General features: G+C 33.7%; 1 protein-coding gene across 2 annotated transcripts in view; it reads left to right on the top strand.

The window, feature by feature from the left end:
* Positions 1–19064, top strand: part of ABHD18 (abhydrolase domain containing 18) — a 42654-nt gene extending 23590 nt beyond the window's left edge. For both annotated transcript variants that reach the window (XM_029941140.1, XM_029941141.1), the window contains 9 exons: positions 105–183; positions 290–374; positions 2351–2378; positions 7411–7549; positions 9590–9679; positions 10340–10441; positions 14044–14422; positions 15123–15285; positions 16673–19064. In XM_029941140.1, the coding sequence (XP_029797000.1) occupies positions 105–183; positions 290–374; positions 2351–2378; positions 7411–7549; positions 9590–9679; positions 10340–10441; positions 14044–14422; positions 15123–15285; positions 16673–16724 (1117 nt within the window). In that variant the 3' untranslated portion in view covers positions 16725–19064. The remainder of the gene's footprint in view (positions 1–104; positions 184–289; positions 375–2350; positions 2379–7410; positions 7550–9589; positions 9680–10339; positions 10442–14043; positions 14423–15122; positions 15286–16672) is intronic.
* Positions 19065–19529: the final 465 nt, after the last annotated feature.

The following is a 19529-nucleotide window of genomic DNA, read 5'->3' as shown; positions in this document are numbered from 1 at the left end:
GATCTCTTCTCCCAAATAATTTAATTATGAAACTTTTACAGACTGAAAGTTTGTATTAAAAACCTTCTAAAGAGAATTCTACTTACGTGTTTTATTGTAAATAGGTTCCAACTTATTGTTCCTAAGGAGTGGAACAGCAAATACAAGCCTGTGTGCATTCATCTTGCTGGCACAGGAGATCATGTAAGACTTTTCTTTTAATGCCTTAATCCCTAATTTGTTAACATACTGCTTGTAACACAGACGTGGTTGTTATAATCTTTAAGTGCGTCATCTTTTCTTTCCTTAGCATTACTGGAGACGGCGAACGCTCATGGCTCGTCCTATGATTAAAGAGGCCCGAATGGCTTCGTTGTTGCTGGAAAACCCTTATTATATCCTTTTGTGACACCTAGAAATCTTTTATTTATAGATTCAGTCATCGAAGGAATGATAGATAGTAACCAGCTTTTCTAAACCGGTTAAATTTATTTTAGTTCAGAAAATATTTAAGAAGCAAAAGCGAAAAGAAGTAAAAAATTGTTTCATGCCTTTAAACAACCAATGTTAAGGATTGTGCTTCCGCTGTATAATGAAGATAATTGTACTTTTCTTGTAAAACTTATGCTGGATTTTAAAGTATTAAGTCAAATGTTTGATATTAAGGAAACCTTGATGTTTTAAATGCATTTACATTTAAGTCATCAGTTGAGGTGTAGAACAGTTCTTAACTTGACTTTCAAGATGACGTCATACTATTCCCAGAAGAAGAAACGAAACTGATGCACAGATATAAAGAAATGTTCGGGGCACCTGGGTGGCTCAGTCAGTTAAGCATCCGGATGGCTCTTGGTTTTGGCTCAGGTCATAATCTCACGGTTCGTGAGTTTGAGCCCCACATCGACCTCTGTGCTGACACTGCAGAGCCTGCTTGGGATTTTCTCTTCCCTCTCTGTCCCTACCCCATTCACATACTCTCTTTCTCTCTCAAAAATAAATAAACTGTTAAAAATTTTTTTTAAAGAAAGTAATGTTCAATATTGCTGGTAATAAGAAAAATATAAAGTTAAAGCAACATTACCAAAGTCTTAAAAAATTAAACCCAGGGTGCCTGGGTGGCTTAGTCAGTTAAGCGTCCAGCTTTGGCTCAGGTTTGAGCCCCATGTCAGGCTCTGTGCTGACAGCTAGCTCAGAGCCTGGAGCCTATTTCAGATTCTGTGTCTCCATCTCTCTTTGACCCTCCTCTGCTCGTGCTGTCTCTCCCTGTCTCAAAAATAAATAAAAAACAGAAAGAAAATTTTAAAAACATAAAAATAAAAAATAAAACTCAGTAGTTGTGAGGCTATTATATTTTTAAAAAATAGGCAGTCTTATTACTAATGGCTGTGAAAAACGGTTTAATCATTGGGGAAAGCATTTCTACCATATGTATCAGGAGCCTTAAAAAATCTTACAGCCCTTGACAGTGATTCTGATTCTCAGAAATTTATTCTAAGGATAAAAAAACTAAGAAAAGAGAAAGTGATAGGAAAGAGAAAAGAGATTTATATAGCCTTCTTTAAAATGGTAAAGCTATTGGAAATAGTTAATGTCTAACAATAGAAAAATGGTTGGGAAATTTGTGGTTCATAAAATTAGAATATTATGCAATTGGTTATGTTTATTGCTCTACCACACACTACCTGTATGACCTGTTACTTAACCTGTAGTACCTCAGAGTTTTCACTGGTAATTGGGAATAATCTCTTAGGTTATTCAAAGTATTAACTAGTTAATACTGTCTAGAATAGTGCCTGGTAAATGACATTAAGTACATTTTAATGGTTAATTGTTAAGAAGTTTACAGTCATGTACGAAAAGTATAATGCAGAAATAGGATACAGCACTCTGTGGTGTGACATAGATATGCAGAAAACCTAAAAACAGAAAATACATTAAAAACTGTGTAAGAAAAAAAATACTGGACATACACAAAAATACTAATATAGTTGTCTATAGATGAAGTAGTTTTTCTTCTAATATGCTTTTCTGTGTTTTCTAGATTTTATACAATCAACATTATAAATGAAAAAAAACCCTTTCATTTTAAAATTAAGTTGAAGATTGCACAGCTCTGAAGATTGCACATTAAACTGTACACTTAAAATGGGTGAATTATATGTTGTGCAATATCAATAAAGCTGTTTTAAAAAAGAAAAAAATAATCACTTTGAAAAACCTGAGACCTCAACAGGCTATTTGAGATAACTAGAAAATAGCTATTTCAGTATTAAATTGTGTTCAAATGTAACTATTTTGCTTAAGTTAATGTGTTTTGAGACACAAACTGTATTTAATTATTTAAAACTTTCTCTTTGACCCACATTCTTAAATGGCTGCAGGAAACCCAAAGACCAAATGTAAGTATCCATCACCTTCATATCTATAGTCTTTATGCCAAATTTTCAGTGATATTAATTTTTTGTTAGTCTTTGGTTAATCATTTCTAAGTTTAACATGCAAATGTTTTTTGGGGAAAAAATTCTGTTATAACACTGTAGTAGGCATGTTGACTTAAGTTTTTATTTTAAGCTTTTTGTCCTTAAAATGTTTGATAAAGAGATAAGAAATTTTAGGGATGCATGGGTGGCTCAGTTGGTCAAGCATCCTACTTTTGATTTCATGTTAGGTCATGATCTCATGCTTTGTGGGTTCAAGCCCCTCCTGGGTTCCATGGTGCAGAGCCTGCTGGGGATTCTCTCTCCCTTTCTCTCTGCCCGTCCCCCACTCTCAAAATAAATAATAGAAATGTTTTTAATAGGCTGATGGAAGATGTATTTTATTTGTAAAACTGTAACTGAAGAAATGTTAAAACATTTTCCTTCTTAAAGTACATTTACTTCGCGAAATTAACACAACTCTTTTTAATCTTGCAATATATAGTATCAGTAATATGAAGATAATCTCCTTTTGGGTTTTTAAAATGATGAACTTTGAAGGCAATTTTTTATGCACTTCCATAACCTATATCATGTTTAGTTTTGATTCATTAGTAAATATTTGATTCACTGGGAAGATAGCAACAAAAAGACAAGGTCCTTACTGTCATAGAGCTTATATTCTACAATGGGAGATAGATAAAAATAAATAAGACAAGTTTGGATATTTATCAGTGCCATGAAGAAAATAAAGCAGGGCAACCAAGTAAAGATTAATAAAGGGTGGGTGCAGGGCTGGAGCAGTATTAGATATGAAGATATGATCTCATGAGAAGGAGTCACCAAGATGAAAACCTAGAGGAAGATCAGCCTCAGAGAAGGAAGAATGAAAAGCCTAATATGAGCATGGGAGAGTAGTGTAAGACAAGGTCAGAAATGTAGCCACAGGCCAGATTTACGAAGAGCCATGTGTTTTGAATTTTACTGTAAGTGTAGTGGGAAACCTTTGGAGTGCTTTAAGCAGAGGAATGATCTGATTTGTGTTTTTAAAGGCTTATTTTGGCTTACTGGGGCTAGAGTAGCAGCAAAAAAAATCAAATAGGAAGCTATTCCAGTAATGCAGGAGAAAAAAAAAAAGGACTTTAAGGCAGTGGCAGTGGAGATGGAAAGAAGCTCTCATGGATAATTAGAAGTTGAAATGATAAGACTCATTGATAAGTTGCATATTGTTGGTAAGAAATCAAAAGTTCTGACTTGCACGTGTTAAATTTGTGATGTCCGCTAGAACTGCAGGTGGAGGAGTTAAGTAGGGAGTTGTAAAGTCCTGGAGAGGTAGATTTCGAAGTCACATGTTCTATGTGGTCATGACACAAGGGAGGTATAGATGACAGTGGGGTGGGTTGGAAGCAAACCTATATCCTATGAAGGATAGGTTTGAATAAACTTTGTGAAATGTGAAAAATTATTGTCCAGGCTAAATAGTTCAAGAATTCTAACTCTGGAACCCAGCTCTGAATTCAGAACTAGCTGTGTCATTTTTACTCTGTTCTATTGGTGGTTAAAAACCCAAAAGAGCTTACTGAGTTATAGTTAGAGGCAGCATGGGTTTAACAGAAAGACCTTGACTTTGGAGTCATAGAGACATAGGTTGCAATTGTAATTTGTCCTTTAATAATCATATGACCTTGGTCTAAGTATCTGTTACCTCATTTATAAGGTGAGAATACTCTATAATTTTTTCCACACAGAATTGTTGTGAGAATCATGTCTATAACATAGTCTATCATGTATCATATACCTAGGAAACATAGTAATGCAGCAATATATTTGATTTTTCTCAAATAATTCATTGTAAGAGATGGCTTGCAATTTAAATAGTAAATTTATTATTCTCGCTCTTTTTAAAAGCCATGTATGCCTGTTTTCATCGAAAGTGTTTAAACATTTTGAGACTGGGCCCACTGTTAAAATAAATAACCGCTATCCTAGAACACCACATCAGTAACTTCTATTACAAGAGTAAACTGAGGTGAGTTTGATAATTCAAACTTCCATACCAAACCAAAATAAATAATCAGGGAAGTTATGTGATCCTAAATAGAAAATTGGAATGAGAACTGGACACAAATGTAGGGATACATGGGCTCTTTTATGAGGAAGCACATGTATGATCTTTTTTGACCGAGGATAGCATAATTTCCAAAAAGAGGAATTCTGCCTAAAGGACTTAGAGCTCTGAGAAGATGTGGTAGGACAGTGGACATAAGCTCTTTGGGGACCAGAAATCTTTTCCACAGCTTGGCATTCCTACAGCAGCTAGTTCATTGTGCATAATTATTCTACGTAGACATACAATAAACCATTGATAAAGTGAATTTTGTGCACCTTGACAAGGTTTCATCCAGTAGCCAATCATTTATGTCTTTATATGAACTAAATTTTGAAAACAGATTCTAACTTGGACACGTCAATAATAACATAGTATTCTTTTTTATCACTATTCAGGCATACCTTGGAGATATTTCGCCAGCTACATTAGCCCCTAACAAGAGTCAGCCTCTCCTTTGAAGCTAGCCATTGACATCTCCTCTCTAGCTATAAAAGTCCTAGATGACTTCTTCCAACAGAGTGCTGTTTTTCAACATTGAAAATCTGTTGTTTAGTTATCATCACTAGATCTTCTGGATAACTTACTGCACTTCCATATCAGCGGTTGCTGCTTTACCTTCTTGCACTTTTATGTTATGGAGATGGCCTCCTTCCTTAAACCTCATGAACCAACTTCTTTTAGCTTCAAACTGTTCTTCAGCTTCTACACCTCTCTCAGCCTTTATAGAATTGAAGAGAAGTAGGGCCCTTCTCTGGAATAGGCTTTGGCTTAAGGCAGTGGTATGGCTGGTTTGATTTTCTATCCAGATCAGTCTTCTCCATGTTAACAAGACTATTTTGCTTTCTATTTTGTGTGTTCACTGGAGTAGCACTTTTAATCTCCTTAAAGAACTTTTTCTTTACATTCACAACTTGGCTAACTGTTTGCTGAAAGAGGCCTACCTTTTGGCCTGTCTCTGCTTTTGACATCCCTTCCTCGCTAAGCTTGATAATTTCTAGCTTTTGACTTAAAGTGAGAGATGTGTGATTCCTCTTTTCATTTAAACATGGAGGCCATTGTAGGGTTATCAACTGGCCTACTTTCAAGATTTTTATGTGTTAGAAGACTGGAAGGTGGGAGAGAAGGAGAGAGGGAGTCAGCATAGCTGTTAGAACACACATGGCATTTATCCATTAATTTTGCCATCTTATCTGTGCACAGTTCCATGGTGCCCCAAAATAATTACAACAGTAACATCAAAGATCATCATAACAAATATAATGAAAAGGTTTCTAAATATTGTGAGAATTACTAAATTGTGACAGAGACATGAAGTTAGCAAATGCTTTTGGAAAAATAGCACCAATAGACTAAATTGATACAGAGTTGCCATAAACCTTCTATTTTTTTTAATGATTGTTTATGTATTTTTGAGAGAGTGCAGGAACACACACATGTATAAACAGGGATAGGAGCAGAGAGAGATGGAGAGAATTTCAAGCAGACTCTGCACTGACATTGCAAAGCCCTACACAGGGCTCAATCTCACGACCTATGAGATCATGACCTGAGCCTAAATCAAGAGTTGGACGCTTAACTGACTGAGCTAGCCAGGAAACCCATAAACCTTCAATTTGTAAGAAATGCAGTATCTCCAAAGTGCAATAAAATGAAGTATGCACGTATAAGAATAGTTTGGAATCTAAAAAGATTTCAATAAATGTACTTACATGTAAAATTAGTTTCTAAAGACAGAAAATTCTAGTTAAATTGGTTTTGTTTTGTTTTGTTTTTACTTGAGAGAAAGAGAGAGAGTGGGGGGAGAGAGGGTGAGAGAGAGAATCCCAAGCAGGCTCCATGCTTGGAGTGGATCCTACCACCCTGGGATCATGACCTGAGCCAAAATCAAGAGTGACACACAACTGACTTAGCCCTCTAGCCGCCCTTATTTAAGTTAATAAAAAATTACATATTTTTATGAAAAATTACTTTTTCAACCAACTTTAATTATAAAATAAGTCATAGAGATGAAAAGTACAGCATAGGGAGTATAGTAAATATTTTAATATATGTAATAACATTTATATGATGACATATGGTGTTTACAGTTACTGTGGTGAGCATTGAGTAATGTATAATGTCAAATCACCATGTTGTACAGCTGAAACTGATATAACATTGTATGTTAATTATACTATGATTTTTAAAAATCAAAATAATTTTTTCCAGGTGATTATATTCATAAATTGTGTATTTTGTGAAAATAAGCAACATATTTAAGCTTTTGGTAATGCATGAGCCTCGTATTAGGTTAAATTATTTTACATTGCCTTTTTTTTTTAATGTGTTTTATTTATTTTTGAGAGAGAGAGAGACAGTGCGAGCAGGGGAGGGACAGAGAGAGAAGAAGACACAGAATCTGAAGCAGGCTCCAGGCTCTGATCTAGTTGTCAGCAGAGAGCCCAACATGGGGCTCGAACCCACGAACCATGAGATTATGACCTGAGCCGAAGCCAGATGCTTAACCAACTGAGCCACACAGGCACCCCTTACATTGCTTTTTAAAATTTTTATGCTTTAAGTTCTATTGTAATGACTTACCCCTATGTAAATTCATAGGGGACAACTATGAATTTCTTCTAACAGTTTTAAAGTGCTATCAAATAAAACATTTTATGGGCTTCAAAATAGCTAATCAAATTTCAATAAAGATTCAATAGAGAGCAGATACAACTTTAAAAATAAGTTTTATTGATTAATATGTAGAATAATGTTAGCACTCTTAATTTCTTTAATTTTTCCATTGTTTTACTTAGCTATCTGGTCCTTTAAAAGAAAACCATGAAGTCTGGCTGCCTGTTGTAATTTTGCATATATTAAAATTTAAATACATAAATAACTTTCTCTTTTGTCTTGTGAGGCTAGAAGGTCCAGCCTAAAAAACGTGTCTGACCTTTTTGTGATGGGAGGAGCTCTTGTTTTAGAATCTGCAGCTCTCTTGCACTGGCTAGAGAGAGAGGGTTATGGACCTCTAGGAATGACCGGAATATCCATGGGAGGACATGTAAGCCTTTTAATTTCAACTGATACTTAATTGTGATTATGTTCATAAGATCTAGAGAATGTAGTTATTTTAAATATTCACTTCAGGTGTAGAATTAATTTTAGTTTTGGCAAAAGCAGAAAATGTTTCAAACTTTTACCATTATAAAGTAATGACTTTTTTTGTTATGATTTATGTAAACATTGATAAATACTTCACATTCATAGCTCAGGTATTGGACTTAATTTAATATTTTATTAAAAGCTGATTTTTATAAAAACAACTTTTTACATCTCAAATGTAAGTGACTTATTTTCTGTTAAATTGGTAAGGATAGCAAATGTAGAAAATACTTTTCATTTATCTCTTACTGCTATCCCCAGTGATAAGAGGTACCTATTTTACCTTTGTCTTCTAGACTACTGAAACAGCCTCCTAACTGGTTTCTCTGTCTCTAGTCTTTTCTTTCATTAAACTTCTTAAGTAGTTTTTCTGCATACCATAACTAGAGTGATTTTCCTAAGTCTCATCTCTGCTCTCCTATTTAAAGCCTGCCAAAACCTTGCTGTTGAAGTGGGCACTAGATATGAGGGTGCTAGCATTCCCCTAGTGCTTCTCATGCCTTTTCACTTAACCCAAATAATAGCTTGCCCTTCTGTTTCCGGTCTAGAGCTTACTTCCTGTGAGAAGCTCTTCCTGACTACCAGCCTAATCCCAGACTGTACTTTATCTCTCATTAGTACTTAGTTCACTGCACTGTGATTACTTGTATAGCAGTTTCTCTCCATGAAGCAGTAGGTTCAGTAAGGGCTATTAATATGCTCTAATTGTTTCCTGAACATATTAGTCACTCCTTACATTTAAAAAACAACAACAACAACAAAATTTATACAGTTTTTGTAAGTCATTTAAATTATAAAATTGTTTAAAAACTGACTAAAACTCAAACATTATCAGTGAAATTGAAGGTGGAAAATTATATCTTTTCCCTACCTAGTAGTGTTTCCATTTTTATGACCTAGATTGGTATCTTAGAACTTTTACCTGAATACTGCTGTTGGTTTCCCAACTCAGATCTCATCCTCTCTAGTAAATCCAATAAACTGCTATCATTTTAGCTTCCTTGAATCACTTCTTTAACAATATCACTCCTTTGCTTAGGTCTCTTTATTAATTTCCCATTATATTCAGAGCAAAAGGGACCTCTAATCTGATGCTGTTCAATCTTTCCAGCCTACCTATCTCCCTCACCCCATTCACCGTATATGCCCTACTGACCAGCCAAAGTAAGGTATATTGGCAGTTTTCCTAGCAGACTTTGCACTTTTTCACCATCTTGCCTTTGATCATGTTGTCATCTTTATATGGAAGACAAGACCCCATCTTTCATTTCCCCTAAAAGACAAGCCATTTTATGAAGCCTTCTCTGATTCCCCTAGCCAAAAATATAACCCTTTCCTTCTCTAAATACACACATTACATTGTATCAGTTATACAATTTACTTTGTAGTTCAACAGCCTTTATTCAGTTAGCTTCAAAGGTCAGAGATTTTATAGTTGTGATTTTGCTGTCAGTGAGCAAGTCACTTAGTTATAGAGTGTGATCAGCCTGTTGCCTAGCATCTACATTTCAGCATGTTTGCTCTATATTTACCCAGTAGAAAATAGTTCTCTGTGGAGGGTCTTGAGATTACCTAAAATTTCCAATGTACTTTATTGCTTTTAAGGGAGAAGTTATGTTATTGTTGAATTTATGATTTGGGGAGATTCAGGTTGCTAGACATTCTCCTGAGTATTCAGAGATTTTTTTTTAAGATTTTATTTTTAAGTAATCTTTATCCCAATGTGGGGCTCAAACTTAAAACTGTGAGATCAAGAGTCACATGCTCTACCAACTGAGCCAGACAGGCACCCTAAGTATTTAGAGATTTTGTTGTGTTCATGTCACCAATGTGTTCATCTCACCAATTATTACCCAGACCACTTCTTAATAGTAAATAGTTTTCATTTTAATAAATAGAAATTTAAACAAAAGCTCTCTGACTATTAAACATATTTCAGATGGCTTCCTTAGCAGTATCCAACTGGCCTAAGCCCATGCCGTTGATCCCATGTCTATCTTGGTCCACAGCATCTGGAGTCTTCACTACGGTAATTTAATTGCATTTAATACTTAGATTGCTATATATAATGAAATGTAATTGTTTTGGGGGTTCCCAAAACCCCCTCCAGGTTTGGTGATTCTCTTGAAGGAATCACAGGATAACCACATATATATAGTCTTACTCACAACTAACACCAATTACATCAAATGCATCCAATACAGAATTAACAAAGGGAAAAGACATATGGGGCAAAGTCCAGAGGACATATGGGGCACAATCTTCCGCTGGAATCTCACAGGATGTGTTTAATTACTCTAACAGTGCATTACAACAATATGTACAAAATGTCCATCAGTGAAGGTTGATTGAGCCTGGGAGCCCAGGGTTTTTATCAGGGATCAGTCACTTAGGCAGTCTCTGCCTCATAAGTACCAAAACTCCAGATGGAAAGTGCGTGTTCACAGAAACTACATTGTTTAGGCACAATGACCCGCTTTATCATTTAGAAAGATATATATTGGGGCAAAGCACTGTTTATTAGTCAAGTTCCCAGACTCTAATCAAGGGCCAACATCTCAAGCAGGGCTTTCTAAAGATGGGAAATCTCAAACCTACTATGTTTACTTTCTTCTGCACATTAATAATAAAATTATTGGACAAAATACTTGATGGTATGGTTTGATCTTAATTTAGTTTGTTATTTCAGGGTGTGCTAAGTAAATCGATTAATTGGAGGGAGCTGGAAAAGCAGTATTATACACAGACAGTTTATGAAGAAGAAATTATTCACATGCTTGAATATTGTGGAGTAAGTATTTTTAATATCTGCATAACATTGGAGGGGGGCAAAAGTTAATTGTATTTCATGATTTAAATTTTTAAAAAGAATTGCAAATTTGTTAAAAGGCAGTACTATTTTTTAGTTTTTGAGATGCTTTATTTAAAAATAGAAAGAGAGAGAGGGGCACATGGATGGCTCAGTCATTTAAGCCTCTGACTCTTGATTTCGGCTCAGGTCATGATCTCACAGTTGTGACATTAAGCCCCATGTTAGGCTCTATGCTGACAGTGCGGAGCCTGCTTGGGATTCTCTCTCTCTCTGCCTCTCCCTTGCTTGGTCTCTTTCTTTCTCTCAAAATAAATAAATAAACATTTAAAAAATAAATAAAAGAAAATTTAGATATAAAAAATCATACAGAGCAAACGTATGGCTTATAACATTTATTCCAAGGCAAATCTATTTGTAATAGGTCAAGAATAGAAATTGACTATCCAACACAGAAACCACTTTCATGTGTCCTAATTAAAAACTCTTCTCCCCACACTACTAATCATTACTCTGATTTTTATAGTAATTACTTCCTTCTGTCTTTAAAATAATTTTATTGTCCAAATATGTATCCTTAGACACTACAATTCTTTTATTTGATGTGCTTTTCAGTGTCTTTTAATCTATAAATTCCCTTCCATTCCTTTCCTTTTTCTTATAATTTATCTGTTGAAGAATTTAGGCTATTTACCTTTAGAGTTTCTCACCATCTAGATATTTTTTAATCTCATGGTATAGTTTAGCATGTTCACTCATGTTCTATATTGCCTGAAAGTTGGCAACTGGGTCTAGAAGCTTGATTAAACTCAGTTTTTATTTCTTTGGTATGAGTGCCAGAAGTGCATAATGTCTGGTTGTCTCTTTTAGTGATGTAAGCCTCTATGAATGTTTAATGCCCGTCTATTAATTAGTGGAGGACTGCAAAATGCTGATATTCTAAATCTATCATTCCTTTTTTTTTTTTTATTTATTAGTTTGAATGCCTGTATAAAAAGGCACTTATCTACTTTTTGGTTACTTATTCTTTGGCTCAGTTCATATATGAAAGGCAGGAAAAATGCTTGATTTTTCCCTTAATTTACCAGTTTTCAAGATAATGAATTGGTTCCCTCTTAGTCTCCTAAGGTGACCAATTCCTTTCATGATTTTTTTTTGTATTAATTTTTTAAATTTTATAGATTCAGTTTGGAAGTTACCGAGGATCTCAAGAAATCTCAGAAAGAAAAAATATCTCTACTATCACTTAGGACTTTTTATTTATGATTACATCACCATAAATCTCACTCTTATAGAGTAAATCTATCTTGCATGATCTCAAAGGGTAGTTATTTACTTGCCTAAGAACTTTGTAACAAAATACCTCTACCTGCTAGTTACTTATGTTCTCCCATACATATAATTTAAAAATTCCTATATTTGAGACCTTACAGTAAACTCAATATGCATCTTTTTAAAGGGAGAGTCAAAATTTTTGGTTCTCTGAAATGGCAGTGTAGTCTCACCCAGCACTTTCTTTATGTCTCTGACTCTCGGTGGTTCTATACAAGTCTTTTAGTCTCAGAACTTATTCACAGCAATGCATATTCAGGGAATGTCAAGATGGCTTCCTTATTTTTTGTTATAAAAACTGTTTTTCCAATCAAAAGCAGTTAAAGTTGTTGATGTACCACTCCTAGTAATTCTAGGGTGCTTGATCTTACATTTCTCATATGTTTTTAAACTTCTTTCCCTTTTGTATTTCTTTGGTCCAGATGACTTTAGTGATTTTTTTATATTAATAAAGTTGTTGAATGTTTTTTTCCTGCCTTCAATCAATTTTTCATTCTTAAATTTTTTTTACAACCTATTTATAGTAGTTTTTTTTTATTTTTTTTGAGAGACAGAGAGACACAGTGTGAGCAGGGGAGGGTCAGAAAGAGGGAGATACAGAATCTGAAGCAGGCTCCAGGCTCTGAGCTAGCTGTCAGCACAGAGCCCGGCGCGGGGCTTGAACCCACAAACTGTGAGATCATGACCTGAGCCGAAGCCGGACGCTTAACCAACTTAGCCATCCAGGTGCCCCTCATTCTTAAATTTTTTAAATAGCTTATAGGTCATATAGTTAAAGCATCAAAAAGTATAAAAAGGCATATAATGAAACAATTCCTACCCCTACTCCCAATTTGTCTAAGTCCTACGTCCTTAAACAAATAACACACTATTTATTAATGTTTCAAGGAATTTTTCAAACCAATAGAAATATGACTTTTTTTGTACCTTTTTTTATGGACTATACCCAAATGTTTCCTTTTTCTTTTTTACTGCTGCATATGATTATATGGATGGACATAATATGATTTATTAACTAGTGCCCTGTTGATGAGTATTTATGTTGTTTCTCATTTTTCACTAGTAACAAACACTGCTGCCATGAATAAATTTCACAAGTGTAAATTCCTAGAAATATTGTTCCATTTGTAATGTGTCATCAATTTATACTACCAGCAGGAACATGTGTTTCCGTTTTTCCTTAATTTCACAAATTCAGTGTGTTAGCAAATTTACGGGTTTCATTTTTTTTGTCAACCTGATGGTGAAAATTGGTATTGTTTTTATTTAATTTACTTAATTATAAGTGAAATTGAACATGTTTATAAGTTTATATTTCATTTTCTATGACCTTTATGTGCATATACTTTGCTCACTTTTTCTATTGTGGTTTTGGACTTAATATTCACTTCTAGCTTTTAAAAATTAAAGCAACTAGCTCTTTGTCATAGGTGTTACAAAAATACTTTTCCAGGCTGTCATTTTTTTTTCTTTTGACTTTACCATTAGTATTTAACAAAGTTTATTTTTACTTAAATTACATTGTACTTACAAGTCCTTAAACTTAGTACATACTTTTGAGATTTTAATAGGCAATTTTTTTTCCTTGATAATTTTTAATTCTTCAGCTTAAGAAAGGGATTTGAGGTAGCTGATGTATTACTGCCAGGATACTCTCATAAGGCTTTTGGAAGTTCTAAGATTAAGGCAGATCATGAATTTCAAAACTTTGGCAATAAAATCATGATGCAGACTAAATGATACCCTTCACTGTTTAATAGGAAACATTAAGCAATATAGTATGTCATTAATCTTAGTCCTCAGATAAATTCTGACCTCTCTTTTTTCTGTTATTTTTTGAGTTTTAGTCAAATGCATGCAACATAAAATGTACTATTTCAACCATTTTTAGGTGTACAGTTCAATGGCATTAATCAATGCATTCACATTGTTGTGCAACCATCACCTCTGTCGGTCACTACCATCCATCTCCAGAACTTTTTCATTGTACTGAAACTCTGTACCCGTTAAACAGTAACTCTTTGTATCTGGCTTATTCATTTAGCATAATGTTTTCAAAGTTCATCCATGTTGTAATATGTGTCAGAATTTTGTTCCCTTTTAAGATTAAATGATAATCCACTGTATGTCTATACTACATTTTGTTTAATTCATTTATTCATCGATGGACATTTGTGTTTTCTTTTTGTTTTAACAAGGTTATTAAATAAAATGTATTTTGTACAAAATGATGTTTTCTTTTGTATATTCAGACAGATTCTTTCAAAATGGGACAGGAGTTTGTGAAACGGTTCCCTATCGATGCAGACAAGCTAACTAACCTTAATCTGGTGTCTAGAACTTTAAATTTAGATATGACAGACCAAGTTGTATCCCCAAAACCTAACGACTACCATAAATCTAGTAAAACATCTATCAGTGCCACATCAGAAGGACTCTTGTTGCAAGATACCTCTAAGATGGAGTGCTTCAATCAAACACTTTCAACTAATAAAACCAGTTATACAAGTTGTGGTCCTCAGTCATATCACCTACTCAGTAAAGAACAAAGAAGAAACAATCTTCAGAAAGAATCTTTAATATTCATGAAAGGAGTCATGGATGAATGTACTCATGTGGCAAATTTCTCAGGTACCAATTTTTATATGAAATGGAGAATGTTTGCTGGTGTGTAAATATTTGTGAAATATTTTTAAGGATGCTTTACATTTTAAGGATGTTTACAAAACAATTTCGTATTTTTGAAAGTATGTTTCATGTTGGCTCCAAAATGTATTTTCCAAGATAAGTTGGTTAGTTAAATGTATCATATTTTATCCATGAAACTCTAAAGCCATCTTATTAGGGGTGCCTGGGTGGCTCATTTGGTTAAGTATCCAACTCTTGATTTCGGCTCAAGTCATGATCTCACAGTTTGTGCAAGCCCTGCGTCAGGCTCTACGCTGACAGCACAGGTCTTGCTCGGGATTCTTTCTCTCTCCCTGTCTCTCTGTCCCCTCCCTGCTAGTGTGCACACATGTGTGCTCACTCTCTCCTAAAAAATGAGTAAACTTAAAAAAAATACATCTTAGTAGTTAATTAAAAATATATTGGCTTTCCTATATATTTAGAATGTTCATCTCATTGTATTAGAGATAAATATTATGATATTATGTAATATTACAGTTGATGTTAATCAAAAAGTTTTAGTTTGACTAATGTTTCACTTAATGTACTATCAGGTGTATTTCTTTTTAGGTGTATTTCATTTTCTAATATGATAGTATTTATATAAAAATCTTAGAACTTTTTAAAAGTATATATATTGCATCTTTTAAAATTCCATACCTAGTTCCAGTTGACCCAAGCCTCATTATAGTGGTTCAAGCCAAAGAAGATGCCTACATTCCACGAACAGGAGTTCGAAGTCTACAAGAGATTTGGCCTGGTTGTGAAATCCGGTATCTAGAAGGGGGTCATATTAGTGCTTATCTTTTTAAACAAGGACTCTTCAGGTAAGATGATTGGTCTAATATCTATTTATTTGTTTTTTGGAATTTTTTTTGCCTCAAGAAACAAAGAGGATTGGGTATTTTTATTGTATATTTTAGTCTTTTTTCTTCCCTCCCTCACTCAATTCTCATTTCTTACCTATCTCATCTTTTTATTTTCTTGTTTCTTCTAAAGAACTAGAGAAGTAGTATGATAGGTGTATTTTACTGCGTTTTTACCCTCTTCAAATGTTAATAGCCAGGTATTTTAGGGCATAAGGAGGAGCACAGATTGTAAAACTTGCTTTAGTTCAGCTTGAGTTTTTCACTCCAGTCTTCTCTTCTCTTTTAACCTTATATGACTCCAGTATTTATTAGACCTTAAAAAACATTTGATTCTATATCTCTAGTTTTTTATAGCCTTTATTATTTCTACCTCTATTCAAATTTGATGGCAAAAGGTATCATTGGGATATATTTATCATTAATTATTAAGTAAATCAGTTCACATAAAATGCTTAGAAGTGTACCCTGTACATGATAGGTTTCAAAACTGCCAGCTGCAGGGGCGCCTGGGTGGCTCAGTTGGTTAAGCATCTGACTTCGGCTCAGTCATGATCTTGCAGTTTGTGAGTTCGAGCCCTGTGTCAGGCTCTGTGCTGACAGCTCAGAAACTGGAGCCAGCCTCGGAATCTGTGTGTCCCTCTCTCTCTCCCCCTCCCCTACTCACACTCTGTCTCTCTCTCTCAAAACTAAATAAAACATTTAAAAGAAAACTGCTAGCTGCATAACTATGTGATAAAAGAACTGTGTGTACTATGTTTAACATCTTTTAGCTCTTTTGAATCCAAGAAGTAAGTTTGTTTGTTGTGACTCATTTAGTTCAACTTTTAGATGTCATCTTAAATGTCCAATTAAAATACCTTGTGAAGGTACTGCAGGAAACTAAGGCTTTTTTTTTTTGAGGCTTTTGCTTTTACGTTCAGTTTTTCTGGACAAAAATATCCTTATCTTAAATTAAAAAATAGATTTAATACTACATTATGAAAAGTTACATAGCCAATTAATTTTCAACAAGTGACTTACATATGTATACTTTATATTTTTCATACACATAATATATAAAAACTAATATATATAATATAAGTTCTACAGAACAAAAAAGTGCTTTACAGAAAGGATAGTCCTTCTGAATTCATCATCAGTTGAAAGCACATTGGAGGTTTTCTATAATGGTGATGTCACATGGATCCAAACACCTACCCTCGAGTACCCGCCTCTTTCCGATCTGTTTGGAGAGGAAGTCAGGTTGCAAGCCCCAGGTGATTTTGGACATAAGCAGCAATAAAAGTACTGTCTATCTTCCTTTTTTGTTCATTACTTATAGTTTTCCTTTCGTATTTAATTTTAGACGCGCCATCTATGATGCCTTTGAACGCTTCCTCCATAAATACGCTGACTAATTGGATATCTGTATGTAACCAGTATGGCCATCATGTTTTTTACAAAACGGGTTTCATCCTTTCATGATGTGAAGAACAAGCAGACAGCACTATATTTCTAATTGGTGTTAATTTAGTCTGGAATTCATTGATATAAATCCGTCAGTCATCAATCTTTAAATACATTTGAATAATTTTAAGCCAATATTTGGATGAAATAATGTTGAAATATTTTGTTATTGTTTTGTGGAAATCCCATATACTCAGTATCTAGTCTGTTGTTACTATTTATGAAAACTTTAGATTTTTAATTGTGAATAATTTATTAATTAAAATAAATTTATTCATTGAAGTCCTGTTGGTTTTTAAAGAACTGCTAAATCAAACTAAGTTTGTAACACATCAGCCTTTATTGTATAGCTTTATGTGATAGTTCTACTATTGACTTGATTTGAGAACATGTTTCTTTCTTTTTTGGATTCATAGTGAATTTATAATCTTATTTTCAATTTAATTTCTGCCATGGAAATACTTAATGGTGTGTAAAATCAGTGTTAACTTTGAATTCTAAAAAAATCCTGATGGCCTCATATATAAGTGGTTTTAATAATTAAAACAAATGTGAGTATGCAAATAAGATGCATATGACTTGGCTGTACTTTCAAACTTTGCCAAGTACTAGGTTAGAAAACAATGCCAAATCTTAAAAAGTGTGAATTCATGAAAAATGGAAATAACGAAAGACTTCTTGCATTACTTGATACTGTGTCTTTACATTTTCTTGTATACCTGCCCTGGGTTTGCTAAACATCTAACTTTAGTTAGATATAATTAACAGCTTTGGCTTTTTAATTTCAGAAATTAAAGGCCACATATGAAATTGATTTGTTCCATATGACTTTATTTTACAGAAAAATGATAATAACTACTAACTTTTAAAGTGGAAGATTATATGGCTAGATTTGGTGCTGTGCTTTTGTTTTATGTTAAGCTTCTCAAGCTAAGATCTAAAATGTTTGAAAAAAGGTAGAAAATATTTTTGAGTATTGTACCAGGTTTGGAATAAATGTATTTGAGTTTTATTTGTTTGAAATTTGTGTTGTATGGATTATTTTAAAATATGTATTCCTAGTCTAGCAAGGATATTTGAATTATAATATGCTTTTATAGCCTTTTAAAAGATTTTGTCACTCTAATGTCTCCATCACTTTAATTTTTAAAAGCTATTTAAAAATCACTAATGTGAAGTCATTGCTGGTATATAAAATTGTAAATTCTGTAAAACTGCTTTGGCATAGCAAACCAAACCAACTAGGTTACAGCCATTTGGCCTATATAGCAATTTTATATCTTCAGACTAAAACCTTTACTTTTAACTGAAAATATAAAACCTACTAAAATTCTTAAAATACCTTTTAAAGATAAAGTAAAACCTATTGTTAACTGAATTACAAGTATTTTCATCATATATAGTGAGGTAATATGATTGAATGCTTTCTGAACTATGGCTTTAGTAAAACCAGTATTTGTTTTTCACCTAAATATTTCTTACTAAGCAGTAATGTGCTGTGGTATATAACTTTCTATTGGTAAAAGAATGAAATTTCATTTCATTTTTATTAACTCATGTCATAAGTAATTTTTCCCAAATAAATGTGAAAGTAGATATTTTAAAAGTTTCATGTTTTAAGCAGATGTTTTTAAGATATATCCATGCAACTTCCTAAATTCATTAATTCAAGGTGCAAAATACCTTTTCATCCCAAAATAGTGACTCAAGCTTTATATATATATATATATATTACACATACTATGTGATATATATATGTATATATATATCATACATACATATATAGTGACAACATATTGATTTTAAAATGTGCAGTGTGCCATTTTGAGAATTGGGTATGTAAACTGCTAGAAATTCACTTAGGCCAGAGTTGCAAACTGGCATTCAGTACTGGTATTCAGCCAGCTTGGCCTACTCAGTGTGCATAATATTTCCAAATTGTTTTAATTTGAAGTCTTTCAGCTGGGCATGCATCCCTAGTTTTCCAGTCTTCTAGACTCCTTATATCAGGCCACTTCACGCTACTCTGTGTTTCCTACTTCGTTAGCCCTGAACACATCTGAGTTTGAGACTCTTGATTTAGATCTGTGGTTTGAAATGTTTCTGAATTTCATGCTTTGCTGTTGTAATTACTATTAATTATTTTTTCATATTCATTTTAGATTGTTATGAATGTCATTTTTAATGTGGTGCTTTCTCTTGGAAAGATTATTGAATTAATACTGTAACTGAAAAATTTTTAAATCACTTATGAATATTTTATACTTCACAATAAAAGTCTCTTAAAATTATTTCATATATTCAAGGGGATTTATTCTAAATACAAAAAACATGTGTCACATTTAATTAATATGTCCAAACTTGAATTGAGTGTGTGTTCCTTCTTAGTTCTATTATAAACCAAACAAGGTAAGGCAGAAATAAGCAGGGAAGGCTCTGTCAGCATAGTATTCAGTAACTTCAAGAGTCAGATTTACCCCCAAGTTGTGTGATCTCAGGGAAACTGATAAGAGAAGATAGGATTCTGCTGGCAGAGAGGGAAATATTAGTGCCTGAGGTCCCAGGGTGGGAGAAAACTTATTTTGGAACAATGCTGGGAGTGTCTGACTCTCAGGCATGAGGTTCCTCTTAAGAATGTAACAGACCCCACCTACTCCACCTCAGGTTTCTCCTTTGGAATTTGAAGGAAGACCTGAGTATGGCCTTAGACCACCCCTCATACAATGGAAAGTAGCCAATCAGGAATGGACAGCCCA

The sequence above is a fragment of the Suricata suricatta genome, chromosome 1 (genome assembly GCF_006229205.1).
Source record: "Suricata suricatta isolate VVHF042 chromosome 1, meerkat_22Aug2017_6uvM2_HiC, whole genome shotgun sequence".
In the NCBI taxonomy this organism is placed as follows: domain Eukaryota; kingdom Metazoa; phylum Chordata; class Mammalia; order Carnivora; family Herpestidae; genus Suricata; species Suricata suricatta.
Note: the sequence above shows the minus strand (reverse complement) of the source record. Positions and strands in the feature narration are given on the sequence as shown.